The following is a 19,965-nucleotide window of genomic DNA, read 5'->3' as shown; positions in this document are numbered from 1 at the left end:
TTGGAAGGTTATTTAGAGAAGAAAGAAATAGAATTAAATACAGACATGGCGAAAACCATGAGATTCAGGAGGGGAGAGAGAGAATATTAAAAAAAAGGAGATGATAGGGAATTTGAAGACGGAGAAAATAATTGAGGAAGTGAAAGAATACAAATATTTAGGTTATGTGATTCAAGGAAATGGTAGGCAGGAGGTGCATGTGAGGGATAGAATAAAGAAGGCGGCAGTGATAATGGGACAGGTCTGGAGAATAGGGAGAAAAAGTTTGGAAAGGAGGATGGAAAGAAGAAAGTAGATTATGGCTCTTTGAAAAAGTGGTTTAAATAGTGTTTGGATACGGAGTGAAGATTTGGGGTGTAGAGAAAAAGAGGGAATGTAAAGATTGAAAGAAAGATATTTAAGATGGATGTTGGAAACGGAAGGGAGGATGCCGAATTACTTGATAAAGGAGTTGCATAGAGAAAAGTTAAAAGGAAGGGCAGGGAGGAGAGTATAGGGGTTTAAAAAGGATTGGCGCAAGGGAAAAGAAATGAACTGACGAGGATATGTTGGGAAGAAATAAGGAAGAGGATGAGAGAGGGGAGAGTGGGTTTAGGATGGGAACAGGAGAGAAAGGAGCACTTTGAGGAGAAAGAAATGAAGAAAGGAAGTGGACGGAGAGAGGGAGGAGGAAAAGATGGTATGTAGAGTTAAAGAGTAAGGATAAAGAAAACCGAAGAGAGGAAAGACGGAGAAAGATTAGAAAATCGAAATGCAATAGATGGTATAGGAAGGTAAAAGGAATAAGAATTCCAGGTTACTAAAGAAAAGATGGAGTGAAGATAAATGGAATAGAGTGACAAGGTTCAGACTAGGGAATGAGATCAGAGAAGGGAAATACTGGGAAGGAAAATACTGAAGAGGAGAAAAGGAGATGTAGGTGGAGATATGGGAACCCACGTGGGAAGAGTGTAGAACATGGAAAACAGGAAGAAGAAGCTGGCAAATCACGGTAAGTGGGGTATTGGGGAGAAGGAGGAAGGAGATGTATGAGAGAGAGATGAAAGAGGGAGGGAAGAGAAGGATAAGTCGAGGAGAGAAATGAGAAGGAGGATGGAAAGAAGACAAGAGAGGGGGAGGGTGAGAGTGGGGAAGAGAAGGAGGGAGAGGGAAAGAGGGGAGGAAGAGGTATAGAGGTAGAGAGGAAGAAGAGTGAAGGGGAAATGAATTGATATGAAAGAAATAAAGGTAAAGTAAAAGGAAACGGAAGTCCCAAAAAGGGAAGATGTGTATGCGTGTGTGGCAAGCGAATGTGGATGTGGGTGCGAGCGAGGAAGACTCAACGCAGACATCCACACACTTTAGATTTAAATCTAAGGTTAAGTTTAGGTTAAGTAGTTTAAATAGCTGTAAGGTTAGCATTAAGTCGTAAGTTAAGAACAGATTTTAACCCCAAGGTTAACAATAAAATTAGTAGTACCATATGTGACGTGACGTTTTGGCGTCACAAGGGTGTTGCTCAACCGAGGGGGGAATTTATCGGAGTCGCTCCTTCCACCCGAGGGGGAGCGATCCGCCCGTGTTTTGCGATTTTTACAGGCGAGGATCTGACTGTGTGGTACTAGCGTGTAGGGTCGCCGAGTGAGGGTACAGTCAGCTGTGGAGATGGCAGCCACGGAGAAGCGAAGGACAACACGAGAGAAAATTCTGCGGGATGACCGGAAGCGAGTATCGGAAGCCCGGGAGGAGCCGAGTCCTACAAAGACTCTCAGCAGTACCGGAGCATAGCTCCTAACTACCGCACCCTCTGAACATCGAACAGAATACCTGCTTGCCAGCATAACTATCGTCTCCGAATACCGAGGCGGGCCCGCTGGCCAGAGCGGGTGGAGGATTTTTCCACCTCATCCCTGTCGGAGGCTGGTCGCCCTGGCAGGAAACTACAGTTAGTAAAAACGGGAAGGAGCGGTACAAGATGAAATGACAAGGATAGTCATCAGAGAAATTGCGGATAAGCCGAATTAGTGGCAGAATCAAGGATCTATCGCCGCCGAATCGATAGAATGCGCAGATCGATGCGCGATCTGATAAGGCTCTCCCGGCGTGCTCCGCGTATCAGCACGAGTCCGGCTAGCGTACAATACGGAGCAACTCCGAAGGCCCTTTGCGATTCGAGTGCGATCCAGGACGACGTAGGACGAGCGCCCGAAACTGTAAGAAGCTCACTCGGCGACTGATTATTTTCGTTTCCGACCAAGGCGACACCTCGAGCCTCGGTAGAGATTTTATAAGATTAAATAACGTAACCTAACCTACCGGAGGCGTCATCGAGGCCCGTCGGCTCCGGAAGTAGTACCACGAAATTACGAGAATTCCGCATATTTCCGAAAGTACCGAGTCACCGCAAGGTGTTGAGTACCGGAGTGCTTAAGTATCCTCCCGCTCGGGATTCGCCGGCTCCAGTCAATGTATTTGTATCGTTTTAGTCCGTTTCGTATCGTTTCGTAGAGTATTGCGCGCATTTCGTATCGTTTCATATGATTTCGTTTCGTATTGTTTTCGGGCGTTGCGTTGGTATATTGCGTACCGTAAAGATCTCTTGCGAAATTGCGTACGGTAAGGATTTCGTGTACGAGAATACGGTATTGCGTTTACGGTAAAGAGTTGCGAGATTACGTGTACTGGCGAGAGTCACGTTCCGGTAGAGATCTGTCCCGTCTCGTCTGCGTTTACGGGAAATACGTCTGATAAGGATCTCGTTTCGTCTATCGTTGCGTGCAGTAACGATAGTTGCGTTGCATATATCGTCTGGCGTCTTTTATGGAATTGCGTTCGCGGTAAAGTTTGTTGCGTACGGTAACTCTTTGCGGGAATTGCGTTCACGGTAAAGATTGTGTCTCGTGTGTGCTTTACGGGAATTCTCCACCCTGGTCGATATCGTTCGGGATTTAGCGTCACGACCGATCCGCGAGATCTCGACACCGACGCGATCGTGTCTCCAGAACCAGCGTCGTGTGCGTAATAATCACCGATATACAAAAGACCGATTTCCCGCCTGGTCACATTCCGTCACAATTATCTGCGTTATCTGATTTATTTTATTGTGTTTTATCACGATTTATTGTGTTCGTTCCTGCCATTTTTCATTTATCAAATATATTTACTTGTTGAATTTATTGGACTCTCTGTACTGACTTTCTCCTCTCCAGGCTCTCATAATACACGATCCTCGCCCGTTATCGCTCACCGCGGAGCTATCGTTTGCAGTATCGTCCATTTCGACTTTGAGTGGTGCGTTCGCGCACCTGGCGCCCAATACTTTTCAGTCCCGCATAGTACCGTGGATTGGTCCTCACCGACCATCCAATTTCGTGCTTATAAGTCACCCGTGACTCCCCATGATCACGGCGGAACGTGGGCTAATTCACGCGGTTGCGGTCGTCGCTAACTCACGGCGTCGCACATATAATATAGCACTATATTTACCCCTGCATAGTAACGTAATGACAAAGCTGGAAGAATGCCATTAATGCTAATAACTTCAGATTTCTGTGATCTGAAAATAATCTGTAGAATTTTCTTCTGCATGCTCACATTTCCTTGGAACCATAACGATTCATACGCTGCGAAGCAAATGTTGGTACTCTATAATAAAAACAAACAATTAACATACAAGAAAACTCATGAAAGTGTCCTATTCTAATTTTGATAAGCTTGAAATATTATTGTAATATGGATCAAAATAGAGATCAAAACATAGTATTTTTTTATATGTAAGGGACACCGGGGCGAAGTCGTCACTGTTTTTTCGGTGCCGATTTTTAACAAAATAAATAAGTTTCGTGAAATGTGGTGTACCGTTGTAAACAGTGAACTCTTGGCTACAAAATTTATATTGGCATTTTTCATTTACATCGCTTTGTTCAACCAGTATAGAGTAAAAATGAAAAAGATGCAAAAATTGAAATTTCAAAATTGTCGGGGCGGAATCGTCACTTCATTCTCGGACTGCATTTTAAATGAAAAAATATAATTCCGATCATGAAAAATGATAGGATACATTTTATTAATTATTATTTAACAGAAAAATATAAACATTTAATCATCGGAATCTAACCACTGCTGATTTCGATTTTCGCCCATTACTGCAGTTCTAAAGTTCCGTGTATCACCATGACAAGACATAGAAGAAGTCGTGAGATCGAATTCGTTTCCGTGCACTGCCGGCCATGGCATGAGTTTTTAGCGTATAATATAATTTTAGTTATTTCTTATCTCATTCCTTCGTCCCGATGACTTGGTGATGACTTCGCCCCGGACATAAATTTCAAGTTTGGTCACTCATGAAATATTAGAAATCAACGAAATTGAAAAAAACTTTACTGGATTCGTGTTCAGCATACATACCCTTTAGAATCATCTTACCGAGATTTGGAAAGAAAATAATATTTAAAATATTAAAAACTTTTGACGCGCAAAACATTTCACTTGTGACGTTCGAAAACATGTTTGTCGTAATGAAAATCACAATATGACACATAACTTCACTAAACTCCGTTAGTCACGTGGGCACCATACGTGGCGTTTACAATATTAATAGCGAGTTCACGCAACGTACAAATTTTGAGATAACTGTAATGATAAATCTGCCCCGGTGACGACTTCGTCCCACTCTCCCCTACTCATATACATTTTTAGGGAATAAAACACTTCTTTAGAAAAAATTAGTTTTCTTCTTTCAGAACGTATATTATCGAAATTATAAAAAAATAGAAACAATTCTTGTTAGAAATGTTGTGGAGATAAATTTCGATAATATGTTAATATTGTATATTATAAATCGCGTGTAATTTACGGAAATGAAATATATTGTAATGTAATCACACATGGCGATCGATAACAATGCGGTGCAATGTACAACGCGCTTGTACTTCAGAGGACTCGGTAAGACTTTAGTATACTACTCCCCCTTTGATTTTGATGAAATTTTACAGGTATGTTGTACTAACTGAATGTTGTCGAAAACCGGAATGCATAGTTGCGGAAATGTTTAGTTTCCGAGAAATTTAAATTTGAATTATTCGCCTTAATCAACATTTTTTAACAGTTTGATATGAAAAATAATTAAAAAACTCAAGTTTCTTAACCCAAATAATCAGGTACTGTATATCACGACAGAATAGAGTAATAAATATAGATCTCGTTTGGGACCGTAAGCACGAGAGGGAAGGGCGGGAGGGTGAAAAGTCAAAAACATAGATTTCTTTGAACCCATGTGGAATCGTACCGATGACTCGACAGTGTTTGCGGAATATCCAAGACATGCCTTTGGCACCCTCCACCTGCACCCCCGCCGAAAAAAGATATAAATTAACTCTAGGACTACCCTGCCCGCGGTGGACCCCGATTGGCGTGGAATGTCCAAGACACGGACCTCATCGAACCTATGTGGAATCATTTACTAATTAACCATTTTTTATTAATAACTTTTTAATAAACAATGACCACCAGTTAAAATCTTTTGCAGAAACATACACATTAGCGTAGCCACTTCCGATGACCTTGACCTTGACATATGTTGTCAAGGGCACGACTCGGTAAGACTTTAGTCTACTTTATACTATTCCCCTTCGAGTTTGATGAAATTTTACAGCTCTGTTGTACTAACTGAATGTTGTCGACAAACGACGGCTGAAATCTTTTGAAGGTCACTCAGGAGGATGACCTCTATAATTAATATATGTCAGGATCACCGCATGTGGCTACGCTAATGTGTATTTTACCTTATTTTTCTATATCAAAATGTTTAAAACAGTTGATTAAGCCGAATAATTCTGTTAGGAAATCAGTTGATAATTGGGAAATCTGAGCAAGTTTTCCTCAGTTCCTCGGATCAGCAAGAGATGGTGTTGATTTAAAGATCGGGTGCACTTGGCAACAAAGAAAGAGAACCAATGTTTGACAAAAGAAAAAAAGAATTGAATCATTACAGCGTCTGATATTCAGATTTTGTTCCGCCTCCGAACGAGAAAGACTTGCTCGTGACTTCCATTACGAAGCCACGTTATACAAGTACGTGATACGATCGTTGTAAGTTACCGATCTTTGTGATTTAACATTAAAACCTCTTTGGGAAAATCAATCACGATCGTATTGATTCTGACAATTTGAGCAACCTTTCCTCGCAGCCACGCTATCGTCCGACCATCAGGAGATCTGCGAAACCTGGCTTGTCATCTCCACTTGAATACTTACACGTGTACATGACGCTACGACGCTGCGCCAGTAACTAACAAATTCAAATTTAAATTTCTCCAAAACTAGATATTTCCATAATTCCGTACTTGTGATTTCGACAACATTCACTCACAATCAGTCCCTTCCTTTGCGTATTTAAAATTTGCATGGAGAGGAGTTAGATTTTTTAACTGATGGATATAGTGACTTGTCTGTAAGACAATTAGATTTAAAAGTTATTACGAAAGTGAAAAATAAATTTGCTCTCGATTCTTCCATATTTCCAAATTTACAGTGTGATACGAGTATTTCGGATATGCCGCATAAAATTCAGCTCTTGATTATAATTAGTTCCCATTATATTAAGATACGACTACATTCGTCTTGTTTTACTTTACTATTTACAAATGTTACTCCTATTTGGATATTATGCATATAGAGTTGCAGTTACAAACCTGTTATGGTAGTTACAGCTCCTGAATCTTTGCTTCGACTGTCCTGGTTTCATTGCCAGCGGCGACGCATGCTAAAAATTCTTGCACTGCACGTTGCAATAAACAGATATATCCATCAAACTTCGTGCAACATGTACCTTCGGTTTTTATCTATCTTTTCTCATGATTTCTGTTCCGTCAATGTTATTGCGTCAATGTTATTGATTGTCACAACAAACGAAAAGTATTCTGGACACTGTATACATTTACTGATTCAATCACAAGTGTCATTTTGTGGATATATTTTTTTATTTCAACGTATAATGAAAACTGTTGTGGCAAGTTTTTTCGCTTTTAAAAATCAAGAAATAGTTATAATGAGAACAAAAGGGAATCTTTAATTTTATATTTCTTTCTTATCTGTGTTATTCTTCCTTTTCTATGTGCAACTTTTGCTACCATTGTCTCTCTCGATCTTTCTCTCTACATCTATTTTTATATATTTCACTTTATATCTTACAATTTATATCATGTATATATATTGTTGCGTCCGGGCAGACTCCGGTCGTCTTGCGCGCACACGCTCGCTGTCACTCGCGCGCTCGCGGAAATAACCCTCGCGAATTATAGCAAAACAGAAACTTTATTCTATGATGTCGGTTGTACAATTCGTGTAATTGCCGGAGCGATTCGCGACACGTCCAGCTGGGATCGCAGCTGATCTTCGACTCGTTGTTCCCGTCTTGTTTATCCGTTGCCCGGAGACCTCGTCGCTCGGAGATTCGGGTCTTCTGTCGCAGCCGACTCTCAGCTGAGACGACCGGCGGTATTGCACCGGGTGGCCAACCCGGTCACAACAATATTTTTTGCGCTTCATGCATGTATGTGTCGTAGATATATCAGTACATACATTTATTTGGGTAAATATTTACCTTTACACAGCCCGCACCAAATGACGTCCAATTAACCTTGACATTGACCTTGACCCCTAACAAGGTCAAGGTCGTTGACCTTTTCCAATGCTCATTGTTTATTAAAAAGTTATTAACAAAAGCAGTAAGAGAATGAAGTATAAAAATTTGTAAATTAGTAACAAAACAAGTTGGAATAATTATGCATATAAGGAAACATAAGTTTCGAAAATATAGTAGGTATTTTGAATATGAACGAACAAAATTTATTTAAAGCAGTGAATCATTAATATATAGAATAGTTTGTTTATAAATATAAAGTATACTTTATTTTAATCAAAAGCACAAAACAGGTAAATACAAATAATTTTCTGCTTTAATCGAAATTAAAAACTTATTAAGGATTATTATTTCTGACAATATAAGAATATGACTGTGAAAATTTGTATATAAACATAGCCATAAATACAGGTGAAGCCCGTCCTTCAAATCTATCTCAAAGATACAAGTCTAATCCAACCCGTGTCCAAGAAGTAATAGAATCTATTAAATTAATTTCAACAACGATTTTCTTCATCTTACCTACAATTATAATAATCTTATTGATTATTTGTGTAATATGGAAGTATTATGTGTCCAAGAAGTAATAGAACCAGTATTAAATTTATATTGTTAATAACTTTTTAATGAACAATGAGCATTGGAAAAGGTCAATGACCTTGACCTTGTTAGGGATCAGGGTCAATGTCAAGGTCAATCGGAGGTCATTTGGTGCGGGCTGTGTAAAGGTAAATATTTACCTTTATTTGTAATAATTATTGGGTATTATGTTATGTGATTTTGTGTCTCATATATATAATTTAACTGCTTTTATTTTTTAAATCTATGACACGATTTTCTATTTCAAGAATATACAACGTTGCATGTGTTGCTAAATGATTTTCATTCGAAATTATGAATACAGGGTATCCCGGGTTTTAACCGACAAACTGCGGGAGCATATTCTACTAGTGGAAATAAGAAAAAATTCTTATATCGAGTTTGCTTAGAAATACTTTATTACAAAGTTATAAACCAATATTGAAAAGAAATATGAGATAAGTAACAACGGAACATAGTGTAGAATTTGGAAGGTCGAAGATGTTTATGTTACGTGTATTCACATGTATTCATGTTCACTATGTTGAAACGATTCAGTATGATTGTTACTTTCACAACAGTAGCTGTTAGATTTCAATCGTCGTGTGAACTAGCAATTACTATCAGAATGCCAAAAGTGTTTTCAAATGAGGAATACACCGATATTCATTTCGTGTACGGATTCTGTGACGGAAATGCACGAGCTGCCGTACGAGAGTATCAACGTAGATTTCCTAACAGGAGAGTACCAGATAGATTTAAAGCAACGAATTACTAATTCAGTCACTGAGATGCAACAAAATTTTCAGGAATGTCGTACTGTAACAAATTCTGTACTACGTCGATGTCTAGCTTGTATCGATGTGCAAGGATAACATTTTGAAATGCGTCACTAAATCATTGCATACATAATTTTTATTTTTGTGAAAACATCCGTTGTTACTTATCTCATATTTCTTTTCAATATTGGTTTATAACTTTGTAATAAAGCATTTCTAAGCAAACTCGATATAAGAATTTTTTCTTATTTCCACTAGTAGAATATGCTCCCGCAGTTTGTCGGTTAAAACCTGGGACACCCTGTATAACATAACTCCTCCCGTGTTCCTATTTTCCGCGTCATATCTAACAACAGTATAACCCGGCACGTTCATCTCACTATCTTCAATGTCTGGTATCAGTCTGGTTTCCGATAGTGCCAACAGCGCCGGATTCATTCTCTTCATAATCTGGTGTTAAATCTCTTCTTTATGCGCCATCATACTTTGAGCATTTAAGTACACAAGTAACTCTTTCCATAGTTGCTATTTAGTAGAGGACCAACCAGTTCTCTTTTTTTCTTCCTCTAATACTCTGGTGAGCGTCGGACATTTCATACTCAACGCATCATGCTCATCATTTATTTTTAAATTGTACGTTTTAATTTTGTACATTCAGTACACACATCTCTTCTTAGTTGCCTTACATTCACTTGCTTTGTGATTTTCTGCACACTTATGGCATGTGCCCTGCCGTGTACAATTTTTGGCAATATGATAGTAACCCCAGCACTTAAAACATCTTTTAACACTGACATGATCAAATACAGGACATTTCCTCCATCCTATATTTAACTTCTATCTCCTTAGTAGTACTTCATGGGTCACTTCATCTACCTCAATAATTAAGGAGTCTTCCTCTTTTCTTCTTCCTCTATCTTCTTTTTCCTCTTTAACAATTCTCTTCACCACTCTTATGTAAGATCCTTGATCTCTCCCATCCATATTATTCTGCTTCTTGATCGTATCTATCAAGTTTTTATCCTTCAGCTTCATTTCTTCTTCACCAACATTTATAATTTTTATCTTCGGTTTTATCTTCTTTGGTTCCATGATCTCGAAGTCTTCACCCAAGTTCTCACATACTGTATCCTTCAGCTTTTTTATCTCTCTCTCACTCTCACATCCAAGAATAACTGATCCCTTACTTCCTTTTTTAAGTTTGGTTATTCCTACTGCTAGATTTTTATATCTACTTTTTCCTTTACCAGTTTTTTGGTAGTTTCACTCTTTTGTTCCGTTTTTGGTTTGACAATTAATATGCTTTCTTTCTTCTTATCTTTTATTGCTTCACTGTAACTTCTTTGTCCACTCTCCATTATTCTCTCTTGCATATTCCTGTTCACCATTTCCAGTTCTCGTTTAAAGGTTTCCAGTTCTTCCTGAATAGTGTGTCTAATCATCGATGCGATTTCATCTTTACATGCTACTTCATCTTTCATTTTCTTCACTGTTTTGACTAACCAGTCAATTTTCGCGTCCATAGTCGGTTGTTCATATCCCGACGTATTAGCTGATCCTGTCAATCCTGTTGATCCAAGTCTTTCCCTATCACTGCTCGATGCAGATGCCTTCTTCATTTCCACAACCACAATCTCCTCAAATGGTCCTTCACACTTTACTATTTAACTGTCCTTATAAATCCTGTGCTTAATTACGCATCCAGGATGGAAGAAAAACTTCTCATACGGCCTGCACCGCAGTACCAGGTTTTTCACTTCCTTCTTACATGCTGAACAGCGATACTCCGGATATTCAATTTCACTCATTTCGGCATTATCGACCGACACCGTTATCGGTAGACAACAACCGCGTCCACAAATTAGTTAATTCAGCGTCCGCGCCGATGTATACACGTTGGCACTTTTATGGACACCTGATGCTCATGAGCACCTGAATCCTCTGTGAAAATTCACGTCTTTCATTCACAATTCAGCACATCCCGACTAGATAACACACCTGAGTACTTATGATCTATGTCGTCATCTGTGTGAACACTCTCGTACAGATAGAACCTCTCGAACCACTGCAAAAACTATCACTTTTACGGAGCGATGTGACACACGTCCACCAGGCAGGAGAGAGAGAGAAAGAGAGGGAGGGAGGGAGAGAGGGAGGGATAGGGAGAGAGGGAGGGAGGGGGTCAAAAAGGATTACCCAATGGTGACCTTGGTTTTGACCCAGGGGTCAAATTTAGGGGTCATTTGAAGATCAACTTCATTTTTGCAAATGGAAACCTTTATTTTTGACACCGGAAATAGTGAAGGCAAGACCACTGTCGAAAGCAAGGCCTTGATGAATTACTGTATTATCTCATCAACTGTTAAAAAATGCCTCCATTATTTTCAATACATAGTTGTACTCGTCGTTCGAAGTTTTGAACAGTTGACAAAAGTATGTATCTAGGGATGGTTCTACAGTTATCAATTATCCGTTGCATCATGTTTTCCCTAGTAGTCGGTTGGACATGTTGCGTGGTGCCCCACATCTCCAGATCTGACTAGTCCAGATTTTTTTCTATAGGGATACTTGAAAAACGTGGTGTACGCAGAACAACCAACTACTAGGAAAAACATGAGGCAACGGATAATTGATAACTGTAGAAACATCACTAGACACATACTTTTGTCAACTGTTCAAAACTTCGAACGATGAGTACAACTATGTATTGAAAATAATGGAGGCAGTTTTGAACAGTTGATGAGATAATACAGTAATTCATCAAGGCCATGCTTTCGACAGTGGTCTTGCCTTCACTATTTCCGGTGTCAAAAGTAAGGGTTTCCATTTGCAAAAATGAAGTTGATCTTCAAATGACCCCTAAATTTGACCCCTGGGTCAAAACCAAGGTCACCATTGGGTAATCCTTTGTGACCCTTACAACTTTCATCGCAATCATTTCTCACGATAAGCACTCCCCAACAAGTATTCTGCAGTGGTAACATTTTTGAGCCTCAAATGACCCCTATGGGTCATCTTGACCCAGGGTCATGACCACATCTCTGAACAATTTTCCGTTCTTTTCATTTCCGGTGTCAAAAGTAGGGCTTTCCATTTGAAAATATGAAGTTGACCTTCAAATCACCCTAAATGTGACCGCTGGGTCAAAACCAAGGTCACCATCAGATGTCCCCCTATGACCCCTACAACTTTTGTCTGACAAGTTTTTTCTCAAAATGCTTTCCTGAAGACATATTTCAGTGCAACTTTTAAAATGGGACATCCTATATATAAAATAAAAAATTTCTACAAAAAGCAGTGAGATCCCAATAAAAAAACCTTACAAAGGTGAAAAAATACGCCAAGTACATAAAAAGTCCCAACTTGTATACAACAAACAGTTTAACAAAATATTTGGTAAACCTTCGAGAAAGCGACCTCCTCGTAAAAATGAATAAAAATACTCAATTCTTATGTAATTTTGCCTCCTGAATACGAATATGAAATTTAAAAATGGCGGTCGAAACCGGAAATACCGCAAAATCGCAAAAAACTCTGAAAAACGCAGATTTTCGCAGTATATCTCCGAAAATATTGATTTTAGAAGAAAAAGTGTCAAACAAGAATGAAGATCTTGAAAAACTCTACAAAAAAGGTTATATGCATTTTTGCGTAAACTCATTGTTTTTGCTGTTATGTAAAAAAATAATTTTTAACACATTTCATACAATTCAATACACTGTATAAGGTATGCATGTATGTTGTGTGCTCGTGTTCGTGTGTGTGTGTGTGTATTCTTGTAAAGATCAGGACCCGTAGTTCGTCACTATTACAGTAGTATAAGACTCCAAACCCTCTGTACAAGTGTCGAGTGTTTTCAAGAATGTGCGCGCGTGTGTGTGCGTGTATGTGTGCGTGCGTGTGTGTGTATATGTGTGTGTGATAAGAGGGCATGTTTTGAGGTATCTTGCGGATTATCAATCTGTCCATCGAAAATTTTATCTTGGATTAACACTTCTTGAAATTTAGCAATAAGATCAAAGAATGCATTAATACGCTCAGGACGAGAGTGTACGCGCTTAAATAGATATTCCGCAAGATAAGATACAAAGTGTTCCTCCTTAGTACCATATTTCGAAGTATTCGCTCTCGCTTCACGCCATGTGCGCTCAATTCCTTGCGTATGGGCACCTGTCTCCGGATCTATGAAAGTTGTCTGATGATTGACAGAGAGATGTTCGAAATCTTCAGCCGACAAACATTCATAGGCCTTCCATTTATCAGACATTATCATTGTACCTGGCAGTATCCATTCTTTGATACACCTAAGTAGAGTTGCCGAAGTACGATCAGGAACGGATACTAGGAATATCTTTTTAGTGCCACGTTCGTAACCGCCAAATACCCATTTTCCATCAATTAAGCGTCCACGATTATATTTTCGCTTGTCAAATTTTGCTTCGTCAATTTCGACAATAGTACCGGGTTCGCCTAATTTTTGCGAGCTTTTCTCGGCTCAGTATACACATACTTCACGGCAGTAACTACTCCAATTTACGATACTCTCTGAGGACAAATCGAGATCATTAGAAATTAAACCCCATCGGGATATAGGTAGCCATAAAAAATGAGCAATAAACTTACATGCCGTAGTTAACGGCAACTGTACATGATCGAACCATGTGTTTACTTTAATTTTTGTGTTTAATGCTTCTCCTGAAATCACATTGACTTTTTCTCTTTTTTTTCTTAGATTTCGCAGAATAATAAGTTCTGCGACAACGAAACAATAGCGTCTCTCGATTCAATGTGAGCTTATTGTTACAATTAGGACACTCCATATTATCTCGAAAAATGTGATGATCTACGATAAATTGAACGCACCAATTCGCGTCAGAAGCATCACGAATAAACGAACTGTATTTCATATTTTCCGTCATACTCGTTGAATAAAAAAATATACCATACAAGAAAAAAATTCAGACGAGTCGAAAGTGAATTTCGAGTACGCTCCGGTCTCAGACATACATATATACTCTCATAATGATCTTTTGCTTGCGAGAGCGACATTTCGGCGTCGCCGCGTAGCGGCGGCAAGCAGAACTATAGGCGCTCGTAGTCCCCCGAGGCCGCAGCGGGAGGATCCTGTTTCAAAAGTTACACGACGAATTGAGAACGCGCACGCGCGCGCCCACACACACACACACACACCGTTTGGGTTGGGTTAGATTAGGTTAAAAAACACAAAAATTATTAAAAAATGAACCTAACCTAACCCAAACCAAACTGTGTGTGTGTGTGTGTGTCAGTAACACACACACTACGATACTACATACATATATGTATATATTTCATGATAGTGAAGCCCCGTCTCCTTTTGCGCTTTCACCTAAGCGTATACTTTCCCAGGATATACTTTCCAAATTTATTACATTTTTGGTGAATACGCTTACCTAAGCGAAGTCCCGTCCCCTTCTGCCCTTCCACATAAAAAACATAACAAAACTTTGAGGTGATCCAAAGTACTGCGTGGAAGTTACTATTTACAATTTTTATATTACATATTTTTATATTATAGATTCATTACATACTAATAAAGTGAAGAAGTAATCAAATAAGTTTTCCACGCACGCACACACACACACACACACACACACACGCACGCACACACACACACACACACACACACACACACACACAACATACATGCATACCTTATACAGTGTATTGAATTGTATTAAATGTTAACTCCAGAAATTACTTCGCCAGTGTTGTTTAATGTAACCAATTCAATTGATTTACCGTAGCTGGCACAATGTAAATTAGATGCACGACGTTTCGACCAGTATTTTGGTCCTTATCAAGTGCAATATCAATTCATTCCGCAACTTCCTATAAGCAAAGATCAACGTCATTAAATTATAATCAGTTTATGGAAACTATTACACAGTTTCCATAAACTGATTATAATTTAATGACGTTGATCTTTGCTTATTACTTACTACCAGGAAGAAGCGGAATTTACAATAATTTTACAAATCATAGTATAGGTACAAACTACACGACAAAAATCCATCTCCAATGCGAGATGACATGAAACTGTGTTATTCGCAGTACTTACGACCAATCATGCAAAACAAGTTCTATATATAGCTTAAAATGTGATCATAAACACAAGGTAAGTTCTCTGTATCACGCTGTACATCATTTATGGCACCATCATGTCTTTTTATATATACCATCTCAGCTATTTCTCTCTTCTTGGTGTGTAACTCTTGGTGAACGACCTTAGCATTGTGCCAATCAAAATTGTGATTTTTACCTATCCTGTGCTTACTGATCACAGAATGATAATCAGGATCCTTTCTAATATCGGACAAATGCTCCTTAATCGCATCGGAGATGGATCCTTGTCGTGTAGTTTGTGCCTATACTATGATTTGTAAAATTATTGTAAATTCCGCTTCTTCCTGGTAGTAAGTATTACACAGTTTCCATAAACTGATTATAATTTAATGACGTTGATCTTTGCTTATAGGAAGTTGCGGAATGAATTAATATTGCACTTGATAAGGACCAAAATACTGGTCGAAACGTCGTGCATCTAGTTTACATTGTGCCAGCTACGGTCAATCAATTGAATTGTTTGTATTAAATGTGTTAAAAATTATTATTTTTTACATAACAGCCAAAAAAATGAGTTTACGTCAAAAATGCACATAACCTTTTTTGTAAAGTTTTTCAAGACCTTCATTTTTAGTTTGAAACTTTTTCCTCTAAAATCAATATTTTCGGAGATATACTGCAAAAACCTGCGTTTTTCAGTGTTTTTTGCGATTTTGTAATATTTCCAGTTTCGACCGCCCTTTTTAAGTTTCATATTCATATTCAGGAGGCAAAAATATAAAGGGAACAGCTATTCTTATTCATTTTTACGATTAGGTCGCTTTTCCGAAGGTTTACCAAATATTTATTATAAAAATCAAAACTAAATATGAAATCAATTGTTAACTAATCAAGTACTTAGAAGCAATTCAGTTTGAGTATTTTATCTACCTATTTCTCATGCATACTCTCTTATCGCATGACGACATTGAAGTACTTAGCGTGCCCGGCATTAAAATATACAAAACTGTCCTACCTATAATCTGTACTTTACATGTAAATTATTTGTATCGAGTAATGAAAAGAGATTTTATAATCATTTTGCTAGTCTGTACAACTGTAAATGAGTTTATTTTAATATTTCCAACTAAAAAGATTAGTGAGTAATTATTGAAAATCAAGATACAAAAGACAGTACAAATCAAGATACTGTTACTCAAATTTATAAGAATTTTTTAAGACATGTCCAATGCGACCTGGGCATGCCAAGTACTTCAATGTCGTCATGCGATAAGAGAGTATGCATGAGAAATAGTAGATAAAATACTCACACTGAATTGCTTCTAAATACCTGATTAGTTAACAATTGATTTCATGTTTAGTTTTGATTTTTATAATAAATATTGGCCTCCCCTTGTAAGAATAATAGTTACTTGTGAATATATAACTAAAAAATCTAAGAAAAATTCGAGAAACCTTAACATGAAATAGTCTTCTATAGTAAATGTATAGTAAATGTATAGTCCATCTCTTTTTATTACAAAGGACCCCGCACTAAACCCCGTGAAATTTGACCTCGGCGAAAATGGCTGAATTTGAAATATGTTGTATCTTTTGGGTCACTGAACAAATGTATCCTCAGGCAAAATCTCAAAAAATGGACAGTTTCGTCGTTTCAACCCTTCAAAGCCTGAGGTCAGACCAGCAAAGATATCACTTTCGGATCAATGCGATTACCATTATAAGGGAACAATAAGAATTTTTAGTTAACAAAATAGTCAAAGAATAATTTTTCACGATAATCACACGACGGAGACAACAAGTTTATATGTCGGCTCTCGTCTACTACCCGAAGGCAGCCGAGCGCTGAGCGACCGCGAGGCCGCGGCTCAAATCTGGCTTCGTTACACCGCTGGACCGTCGCGACGTAAACGATACTGCTTCTCACGCCGCTTCCCGCTAGCGCGCGCATAGAATGAGATAAATGGCACCGCAATCCGGTCTCTGTATATGCTATATATTTTAATTGCGCGTGTATATATATAGTCCCAACACTCACGCCTTTCCGAAATTCGTATAGCATTACATGCCGCAAATGCACCTTTTCGTTCTCCATTTTTCTAAATTTCTTTTACGCACAAATTGACTTATCTGAACGATGGTTCAGATAAGTCAATTTGTGCGTAAGAGAAATTTAGAAAAATGGAGAACGAAAAGGTGCATTTGCGGCATGTAATGCTATACGAATTTCGGAAAGGCGTGAGTGTTGGGACTGCACAAAAAAACATTCAGAGCGTTTATTTGGACCGTGCTCCTGCTCTCCGGACAGTTAAAAAGTGGTTTGGCAGATTCCGAAATGGTGATTTCAACTTGGAAGATCAACTTCGCTCTGGACGGCCTTCTGGCATTGATGACGACATTGTGTGTGCCTTAGTGGAAGAAAACCCAAGGATTACAACTGAAGAGATTGCTGAGAGGCTGAAAATTGATAATTCGACCGCGTTTTGCCATTTAAAAAAGCTTGGATACGTTTCCAAGCTCGATACATGGGTGCCGCATCTCTTGACTGAATAAGCTGAACCGCATGAATGTGGCCATTTCTCTCCTCGCACGTAACAAAAAAGAGCCTTTTTTGGATTGAATGATAACAGGCGATGAGAAGTGGATTCTGTACAACAACGTATAGAGAAAGAGGACCTGGAAAAAAGCAAGTGCAGGTGCAGAACCCGTCGCAAAAGCTGGCCTGCATCCAATGAAGGTGTTGCTATGTGTTTGGTGGATTGCAGGGGAATTATTCACTTCGAGCTACTCCGACGCGGCGAAACAATCACGGCGGACAAGTACTGTGAGCAACTCACTAGACTCGATGCGGCTATTCGAGAAAAACGTCCGGTTTTGGTCAATCGGAAAGGCATCATCTTCCACCACGACAATGCTAGACCGCACGTCGCTCAACAGACGCTGCGAAAACTGCAGGAGTTGCAATGGGAAATTCTCCAGCACCCACCATATTCTCCAGATATTGCGCCTTCAGATTTTCATCTGTTCCGGTCTTTGCAGAACAGTTTGAATGGCGAAAATCTTAAGTCCGAGGAAGCTGTCGAAGACCACCTCACGAACTTTTTTCAAGGAAAACCAAGCTCTTTCTTCAAAAGTGGAATCAACAAGCTTGTAGATCGTTGGAAAACAATTGTAGAGAAGAATGGAGACTATATAATTGATTAATAAAACTGTATTCTTTCAAATTTAACCTATTAAAGTTTATCTTTAAATCGGGCACGAACTTATGCAATCATCTGATATATACAGGGTGGTCCACTTAAATCGATCATCTTAGATATTTCACTTGTTTTTGATGATACGAAAAAATGTCTAAGGAAAAAGTTGCACCGTTCGAAGGGGCTATCATGACAGAACAAAAATTTTTTCAAGGCTATTTTTTCGGAGATTCAAAGGTCAAGATAATTTTTTTAAATGGAACTACATACTTTTGTTTGCGCAATTGTATAGCCAACATCGAGAGGAGTTCAGCGACCTATGACAACATGACCTTTAAATGATCTTGAACGTGGGAAACAAAAAAATCAAACTTTATGCTCTTCAACACAAAAATTTATTTAAGGAGGTGTTCGAAATGATGTCCTCCGACTTCAATACATTTTCTAATACGATACACAAATGATACTCTTACCCTTTCTATCATTTCTGAATTTATACTAGCACATGCATTCAAAATGCGCTCTCTCATGTTCTCTTGTGTAGTTGGTACATCATTGTAAACAGTGTTCTTTAACATTCCCCACAAAAAAGTCTAAAGGATTCAAATCAGGAGAACGTGCTGGCCAACTGATATGTCCTCTTCCTATCCAGCGTTCCGGAAACATTTCGTGTAAAACTGTACGTGTAACACGTGCGTTATGAGCCGGACAACCATCATGCTGATACCACATTTGTAAACGAGTTTCTAACGGCACCTCTTCCAATAAGTTTGGTAATTGTTGGGACAAAAAATCAGCATATTTTTGACTATTTATTGTACCATCAATAAAGAAAGGGCCAATGATTCGATTGTGTAAAACACCACACCATACATTAAGACTCCATGGACGTTAACGTTCTACTTGTCGAAGCCACCTTGGATTTTCAACGGACCAATAGTGCATATTTCTTCTATTTACTTGTCCATGGTTAGTGAAAGTTGATTCATCGGTAAACAATATTCTGTTGAAGAAGAATTCATTGACCTCCAACTGTTGTAGCGCCCATTGACAAAATTCTATTCGATTAATAAAATCATTTCCATGAAGTTCTTGATGCAATGCAATGTGATATGGATGAAATGAGTGGCGTTTAAGAATGCGTAAAACACTTGTCTTGGAAATACCAGTATTTCTTTGTATTTGTCGAGAACTGATATATGGATCATTTGCCACTGCAGCCAAAACAGTAACTTCTGCTAGTTCATTAGTTTGCAAACGAGGTCGCATTTTCTTACGTAAACAAACACCTCCAGTTTCACGAAATGTTTTAATAAGACGGTCAAAAGCAGCGCGAGACGGTAAACGCTTTTCAGGGTATCTTTGGCCGTACATTCTCTACGCCTCTGTAGAGCTTCTTCCGCTTTCACCGTAAATAAGAAGCATTTCTATTCTTTCCTCTTTCGTATAATCAGTCATATTTAAACTCTGATATCGAGAAGCTCAGGAAATGAACTGAACTGCGAAAGCATTTCACGATCATAAATATTTACATACACATACACACACGCACACAATACATGTATGGAATTATTTCAATCTTACATTCCATTGAATTCCAGAACATGAGAGTGTTTACCGATGAATCAATGTTCACTAACCATGGACAAGTAAATAGAAGAAATATGAACTACTGAACCGTCGA

At 38.6% G+C, this 19,965-nt stretch overlaps 1 protein-coding gene across 3 annotated transcripts in view; it reads right to left on the bottom strand.

Moving 5' to 3' along the window:
• The window catches only part of LOC105283053, a 396,978-nt gene that overhangs the window by 18,789 nt on the left and 358,224 nt on the right, over positions 1-19,965 (bottom strand). For all 3 annotated transcript variants that reach the window (XM_026974447.1, XM_026974448.1, XM_026974446.1), the window contains one exon: positions 3,466-3,624. In XM_026974447.1, the coding sequence (XP_026830248.1) occupies positions 3,466-3,624 (159 nt within the window). The remainder of the gene's footprint in view (positions 1-3,465; positions 3,625-19,965) is intronic.

Source organism: Ooceraea biroi, chromosome 12, assembly GCF_003672135.1.
Source record: "Ooceraea biroi isolate clonal line C1 chromosome 12, Obir_v5.4, whole genome shotgun sequence".
Taxonomy (NCBI): Eukaryota; Metazoa; Arthropoda; class Insecta; order Hymenoptera; family Formicidae; genus Ooceraea; species Ooceraea biroi.
The sequence above is the reverse complement of the archived record's forward strand: the minus strand, read 5'-3'. Positions and strand labels throughout refer to the sequence as shown.